This window comes from Siniperca chuatsi, linkage group LG3, assembly GCF_020085105.1.
Source record: "Siniperca chuatsi isolate FFG_IHB_CAS linkage group LG3, ASM2008510v1, whole genome shotgun sequence".
Classification (NCBI taxonomy): domain Eukaryota; kingdom Metazoa; phylum Chordata; class Actinopteri; order Centrarchiformes; family Sinipercidae; genus Siniperca; species Siniperca chuatsi.
The window spans coordinates 20,529,601-20,537,467 of record NC_058044.1 but is presented as its reverse complement, the minus strand read 5'-3'; the positions used below and the strand labels follow the sequence as shown (position 1 = coordinate 20,537,467).

The following is a 7,867-nucleotide window of genomic DNA, read 5'->3' as shown; positions in this document are numbered from 1 at the left end:
GTCCAATATGGCTCCGATATGCTTTACCAAGTAACAACAACGCATTCTTGAACAAATGGTATCAAGATAACAAATCCCTACAATCCTTACAAATCAGATGTGTTTTCAGTTTTAGACAATTGTATCTCAAAGAGCAAAAATGTTTTTAATTTGTATCAGTTGTAACATGTTCTTAAACAAGAAGCTTCAACTGAGCAAAATAAAAGAAGGAAACAAAATTCAATACAAGATGAAAATAAAGCATTCTTGGACTTTTTAAACTTATTGTACTTCATGTATATTCTTACCTAAACGTCTTTTTTGAATGTTGAAAGTTCCAACATCGTCATAAAAGTCACAGCCATGTATTTCCTCTGACATGTTCAGATACCAGCCTGAAGTGGCCATGGGAAAAAACACATCAATTTACTTCCACACTAAATGATTTTAATTTAAATTAAATGATTTTAGAAGATTTCTTGCCTTGTTGAATTTGCAATGATGGTGCGTCCTCCTTCTTACATTTTCAAAGCGGCTTGTACTGTAATCATCACAGGTTTCTGTTTTGTCTTTGTAACATCTATGACACCTCTATGGATTTCAGTCTTTAAATATGTAACTTGCAGGTTGAGTCACTTGTATGAAAATATCAGACCTTCACTTCTGTGGTTGGAAAATAGAAGGTTATAAAAGTGTTCTGGTGATATTAATCAATATAAGTTAAGATCCTCAATACTGATGGGGGTTATTCTCAACTGTGAGGACATCAAGGATTAGCAGAAGCTGTTCTTTTAACACATGGAAATAGGATTTGTGTATTTAAGTGTAAAGAACAAGGGTAAAACAACAATAATATAATATATTTATTTACATGGCTCTTTTCAAGCGACAAATGCAAAATGCTTTTAAAAAGAAGAGACATCAAATGTAAAAACAAGACAAACAAATACAACATAAAAGTAGTAAACACAACAATATTTAGACTCAAAGAAATAAAACTACATCTGTATCATAAGAATAAAAAAAAGAGATAAAAGGGCATTCTAAGATAAAATCTCAGTCACCCTCTGGACACCATAGCAGACAAAAAATAAGTTTCACACTGAAAGGCGCAACAAGTCCTCCAAACAAATTACAAAATACATCATTTGTACCTGCCCTCTATAGAAGATCTATCTGTAAGGCGACATCAGTTATCTGTAAAAAACTTTTACAAATCACTGTTGAAAATAAATCTGTTTTATGATTTGACAACACTTTGGTTAAGGTTTGGTTAGGTTTAGGTCTTTTTTGGTTAAAATTACATCTTCGTTAAGGTAAGGGGATCTTTGTCATCATCGACAATAAACACGTGGTTAAGGTTAGGGAATGATTGTGGTCATGCTTTTAAAAAAAACCTTGACTGTAGGTTTGAAACGGGAAACAGTCTCCCATATTAAAGTCTGATGTTTTGTTGACCCATCCATCCTCCTCCCAAGGCGGACTTTGTCGCTTTTGCTGAAAACAGCTGCCTGCTGCAGCCAGAAAGAGAGCAGTGAGAGTGAACCAAAGCAGTGAAGTTGTGGGGCGGACAGCTGAACAATGAGCTGAAACTTGCTATAAAGCTCTGTAAAGCCAAGGGGAGCTGCAGATTCAGCTGATTATTCTCTGTAGGTACGAGCGACCCCTTTCACAGTGTCACATTGTCTTTTGATACAAAGTTATTCTAAAAATATCAATTGTAGCTTCTTTAATTAACAGGTACAGTAGCATTGATGAGCCGCAGTCAAATGACTACTTTTTACCTGTTCAGACGTCTGACAGCAGAAACAGAAAATTGTCAGTGGCAACAACTAAACTGAGACAGAACGAGGTTTAACCTGCTGAGTCTGTCACATATATATGATGACAACTAATTAGCAATTACATTTGTTTAGAAATGAATCAAAGTATGGATAATGCATTACAGTAGTTTCATTATTTTCTGCAACCAAAGCAGAAAGCCCAGTTGCATAGTTGTGTCTATGTGCCACTTTGCCTAACTGTGTTTCAGTGCTGTCTTTACAGTTTAGCTGCACATAAATCATATCCTCATGTCTTTAATATACAGTAGCTGTCATGGTGGTGTGTATGCTGAGTTATAGAGCCATTTTCTTTTCGCAGATCCATAAGTTTTCATTTTCACATACTACATCATTCCAGCTATTTCCATTGTCATGATACTTTATTTCTATACAGTCTTCGTTTCTTCCATGATAATTGTTAGGTTCCCCGAAGTACCAGAAGCTTTTAACAAAGAACACAAACCAACAAGCATTTAATGAGCAGCAACACACAGAATGTGGCCAAGTTAAAGTTCAAACAACAATTAAAATTCATAATGTTTTCTTGATAGTGATATAGTCAGTTCATAAAAATCCTACTCAGGTACTATTGTGCTTTAAAGGAGCATAAAGACCATTTGTTTCAACACTAAGATTGATTTAATTTGAATAAAAGAGTAATGCGTGTACCTTGTTGTCAGTGGAGTTCCATCCACCCATTTCCATACCCCCTCTGTCTCTCTGTCAGTCAGTCCAATCCACATTATCTTTTTGTATCGTCTTGTGAATTCCTTGTTTTTAAAGAGAAACATACAGTAATCAACTAACATTTAACCAATGACAGTCCACCCTCAGTGACCTTGTATTCATTTAATATTTCACTCTTCCACTATGTCTGTCTTAAACACTGATTCATACAATACATTAGTAAAGACACACACTCACCTGTTCTTCTTTGCTGTTGATAATAATCAGGTCTGCACCTCTTTGCAGACAGTCATCTCTACTGTCTTGCCAGGTTTTCTTGATTGAAGAAATATAATAGAAACTATCATGGAAATACACCCACCCTTGGTTGAAATAGTGAGCTGTTAATAAAAAAAGGAACCGAAATCTCAATAATCAAAAAAACAAAGCCAAGAAAGAAAACCCAGCAGCAAAACTACTGGTTCTATATCATAGATTGATCACAGCTTTACTTAATTTTTTTTACTTAAGATTTACTAGAGATTTTCTCGTAAAGCAAAGAACTACTGTTGCAGTAAATACTTTTCTAACTCAAAAAAAGTGCATTCAGTGTTGTTACTCTTTGAGTCCAGTATATTTGTAAAATATGACTGTATGTTACTAGTCAGCTGCAGCCAATGAGTAGATGCACGCACAACTTCATTATCCTTTTTGGTATATTGCAATGCCCCTTATCTGAGGAAAAGTGCACTTATTTACTTTTAGCTGCCCCCAAAAATGTACTGTTAGAACTTAGAACAACAGCATCACTACTTGCCACTCCACATGTATGTTTTTTAGCAGATGACACAATTTTAGATGTGACGGGCTTTTCTCTTAATCTGGCCACTGCAAACCTTTAATCTGCTTTTGATACATTTCCGATCTCTCTCTCATCCAACATAAGCTTGTTTTAAATGGAAATACAATGGAATTAGTTACAAAAAGTTTTGAAATTAAAATCTCTCATTTCTTTTGAAAATTTAAAACATTATACTCGACCATTTTGAATGCTAAGTTAAACGGCTGCCTATATATAGCGCTTTTATCCAAAGCTCTTTACAGTTTACAATTTCATTCATCGATTTACATCACCGATGACACATCTCTGTCTTCAGTCAGGGAATTCTGCTGTGAAGCTGCCACTTTGTGTAGAGAGGTTACCATCATTTGCAACAGAATCAGAGCATGTCCACAGCAAATCACTTTAAAACACAATTTCCATATTTCATTAATGATAGGTATACTTTGTTTAATATTTGTCAACACAAACCACTCTCTGCCATATACTCTTTTAGAGTATGACATTAGTTTACTTGTCACCCCGCAATTATGATTTTTGCTTGCTTCTGTATCTCTTCCTCCAAATGTTAGCCTAGCACAAATTCTCCTGCAATGCATTGAATGTTATACTGACCTGAAGAGGCTGCCAGTGAGGCTGAGAACATGAACACAAAATTACAATGAGGCATTGCTATCATTAATCAAGTGATCTACACACTGATACAAATATATTCAGACAGAAACATATTTACAAAAAAGTCAGGGTAAGTCGTATTCAATTTGAAAATTCTTCAACTTAAAATTATTCCATCTGTAGTGGCAGCCAGTTCCACTTTATAGTTTTGAAATGACCAGATGCCACTGATGCTGAAGCATTTTATCATCATACTTACCAAAGTTGATCCTCCTCAAATTGTCTCTCTCCGTCAGATTTTTACAACTGGCATCAATATTTTGTGGAGAGGCTAAAATCAATTGCAACAGAATCAAATTATGTCCACAACTAAAGAGACAATTCACAGAATTTTCATATTACATTAATCTATTCATAATACAGTAGGTATTTTTAGAAGTTGGATAACTGTAAACATGAACCACTCCTTCATACAACTACAAACCAGAGAGCCATGGGATCACACAGGAAAATGCAACTACGGTAGTGACCAGTTTCACTTTCTGGTGTTAGAATAATAATAACAATAATAATAATAATAATAACAATAATAAATATATGTATGATGTAATAATTCAAGACAACTCACAGAGAGCAAGACGCAGGGAAATGTTTAGAGCAGCTTGTAGGATACACAAGAGACAAAAGCTCACAGCAACATATCTATGCAGTTTTCCTCCTGCGTGCAGAAAACACACACACAGTAAGTCGTGTGCCCGTGTAAACAGATTTATGTCCCTACAACATGAGTAATACAGGTCCACACACAAACACACACACACACACTAATATTTTTGATGGATGTATTTCATTGCATTCATTTTAGTAGAGTAATTATTTCAAACCTTTTTTGTTGCACTTCTTGAACACTGCACTTTGTGATTAAAATGTGTTAACTTCAATTGTAAATTTGTATTCTTGAATTGTAATCTGTTTCCAGTTTGGAGCCATCAGCAACACTCTGTGGCTGCCCCTATTTATCCTGTGAAGCATCACCATGAGTAGTGGAATCGGAGGATCCACATGCCAGAGAGCGAGCTGCACTGCCCCTCCTGCACCTGCTAAGTATAAATCAGCAAATTGCTGTTTGATTTTGTTCACTTGCTTACTTTATTGCATGACATGCATCGTATGAAGTCTTCCTGCTCTCTTCAGACAAAGGGGACTGAGCAAGCTACACTTGGCAATGGTAAAGGTACACATCAGATCATCACATCAACTGCTAAACTCTATTGTATGAAAAGGTAAGAGGTTGGAGCAAAGCATTGCTCAGGTTTTGGACAGAGCTAATGCTATATGGGTAGCTAAACACTGACCATACCCAATTGCCCAAAAAGGCGAGAAGATGAAAACGAGATGGCTGCTGGTCGTCAGGGTATTTTACTTTGTCAGACATCAAACAGGACACTCGTGATTGGGTTGGTCAGATATAGTAAAATATAACAAGTGGTTTAACAGTCAAATAAAAATAAACATCACATTCATACAAACACAATTTGTCTTTTTGGTCTTTTATGTCAATATTTATTTATTTTTTTACCCAATGGGTAAAAAAATAAATAAAACATAGATGATTCTTTGGATGATTTTTTCCTAGAACTTTTAAATGACGCCTTGCATGACCTAACTGAATTTACAATTCAATGCAATATAACTGTTTTCATTCTTGATGATGTTACTTTTAACAACTTAACATTGATAGCATTTTTGTCTCACCAGGCACTGCAGTAGCCGCTTCACCATCTTCACCAATGTAACTCTTCAAGGCAACACTTCTGGCTGAAGCATCGGGGAAGTTTCCAATTTCAATAGTGATCTCTGACTCATCTTTGTCGTAAACCATATTTTACCCACAGGAGTGTAACAAATGTAGTCTTAGATTGGTCTCTGATCTGCTGCTTCTTTTGTATGCTGCTCACACAAATGCAAATGAGGAAGCATTGTCATGCTTCCTCATTTGTATTTAAATGAACCCTTCCTTGAGTTCATCATACTAGAGGGTTGAACATAACATGTCAAGATCCTTGTACAAGGTGGAAGATCGTTACACTTTACGGAGGCAAACATTTTTTAACTCTTAATGAAAATCATCATTCCTGTTGTTTATCAGTGACACATACTGCATGAACAAAATGAAACAACTCTGTCTGAACAAATAAAAAAAAACTACTTATAATGGCAAGTCAAGTTGAACACCATAAACCACAGCCTCAAAAAAATCCCATAGGCTTAAATCCACACCCCTGACAGTGTCGACAACAAAATGCTGCAAACTGTTACACAGCATAGATATATCTCACACTGATATATGCTCTTACTATTTTTCCCTTTGAAAATGCATTTGCACCAGAGGTAATCTGTAGGTATCTCACAGTCTGAGTGTATCACTAGTTTTGAGGTCCATACTATCTCTTACTGTATGAACACATTCGCAATAACTATCAATATCCACCATGGAAAAAGTAACATTTACTTATTATTTATTCCTGGATCCTGGGCTCCTGCAAGTTATTTAGATCAAATTACATTCGGGGGGGGGGAATCACAACGGTGATTCTACACACTGAATTCAGCAAAAAACAATATCATTGCACTCCATTTTTACCGTTATCCAAACCTTTTACATTTTCTATAAAAACAAGCACCCCACAATCATACACTGGCACAACCACACATAGATGCGAAACAAACTAAACTAACAGACCAGATAGAGGCTCAGTGAGCACTAACTCAACATTTAGACAGGAGACAATAAAAGCATTGTTTCCACAGAAGTGAGTCATTATAGGACAATTGATGTACCAAGATACACTTCCGCCTATAATGGTGAAAACTGCTATTCACTTTTTATTTTTAAATTAAATGTTGAGAGTAAAACCTGGACTTCTTATGAAAAACGAAAAAAAAAAAAAAAAAAGTCCTGACTGAAAAACAATTACACAACTATTATTTTGAGAATTTAAAATTTTTTTAGTTAACTCCTGACCTATTGGCATTTTGACTTTTGTAGTGATGCAGTCAGACAACACAGATTGATGCTATTGAAACACAAACACTGGTAAAGTTGGAGGTGGGAATTAGTGGGCTTTCTAAAAAAGGTGCCGGCAAACAGTCAGAATTGATAGGTTTCCTAAAAATACAACAGAAGCAGTTTAAATTCCATTTTCTGATCCATGTTTGCTTTGTCTGTTCATTTTTCCTTGCCTGATTCTGCCCCCTACTGTATGTGGCGAGGGTTTGAAGCCAAGAAATAGATATCAAGTTGACACAGAGTTAAGGAAGTGAAGTGACAGAAGTAAGAGCTTGAGACTTTGGAAACATGGCATAAAAATGCACCCACATTTTGCAGGCAGATTTTGATGCACAAATAGGTGTGATTTAAATTGCCATTATAAAACTTTAATTATGATAGAAAAGATAAAAGATCAATTATTGGTTGCATATATTGTGCAGTATATGGTATACTCAAAAAGAAGATGTTGTGTTGCCAAGCAGGGAACTCAGTGGAAACAAAGGGTTGGACCCAAAATGCAGACACCGAGGTAGAGCAGATACAGGTCAATGATTTAATAGAAACAAAAGGCTTACATGTACATCCGGAGAGAGCAGAAAGGAAAACAAGGAAATGGCAGAACCTAAAAAACACAGGCAACAAATCAGTATGGAGTAGGTAAAGAACCCTGAATCACTAGAAAAGCACATGAGATCCAGGTGAACAAACACAGGAAACACCAGCTGCAACACTTGACACGAAGTACAAAGACAATCTGACAAAGAGAAAAGGGAATGACACAGACTAAATATAGTCAGGTGAGGGGAGACAACTAGACACAGGTGAAACTAATTAGGGCAGGGCACGCAATCAAAACTGGCGGGAAAGCAAGCAAAAGACAGGAAGCAAAAC

At 35.9% G+C, this 7,867-nt stretch overlaps 1 protein-coding gene across 4 annotated transcripts; it reads right to left on the bottom strand.

Moving 5' to 3' along the window:
* Positions 1-511: 511 nt before the first annotated feature.
* Positions 512-7,267, bottom strand: LOC122873353 (CD209 antigen-like protein E). Of its 4 annotated transcripts, none has more exons than XM_044189985.1 (7): positions 5,680-6,220; positions 4,553-4,642; positions 4,184-4,255; positions 3,925-3,945; positions 2,727-2,869; positions 2,472-2,572; positions 512-1,493 (listed from the first exon to the last, which is right to left on the bottom strand). In XM_044189985.1, exons 1-7 carry the CDS (start codon positions 5,804-5,806, stop codon positions 1,415-1,417), a joined length of 633 nt encoding a protein of 210 aa, XP_044045920.1. In that variant the 5' UTR covers positions 5,807-6,220; the 3' UTR covers positions 512-1,414. The 4 variants fall into 4 exon arrangements, with proteins under 4 accessions (XP_044045920.1, XP_044045921.1, XP_044045919.1 ...); XM_044189983.1 differs by having other exon boundaries at positions 519-2,244; positions 5,680-6,214; XM_044189986.1 differs by lacking the exon at positions 4,553-4,642 and having other exon boundaries at positions 516-2,244; positions 5,680-7,267.
* Between the last annotated feature and the right edge of the window lie 600 nt (positions 7,268-7,867).

Excerpts from the sequence above, each read along its gene's own strand:
- LOC122873353 (XM_044189983.1), bottom strand. The coding sequence starts at position 5,806 with ATGGTTTACGACAAAGATGAGTCAGAGATCACTATTGAAATTGGAAAC. Across the intron at positions 2,573-2,726 it reads TCAACAGCAAAGAAGAACAG|GAATTCACAAGACGATACAA; the intron begins GTGAGTGTGTGT and ends TTTAAAAACAAG. Across the intron at positions 2,245-2,471 it reads GGAACTCCACTGACAACAAG|CTTCTGGTACTTCGGGGAAC; the intron begins GTACACGCATTA and ends CTTTGTTAAAAG.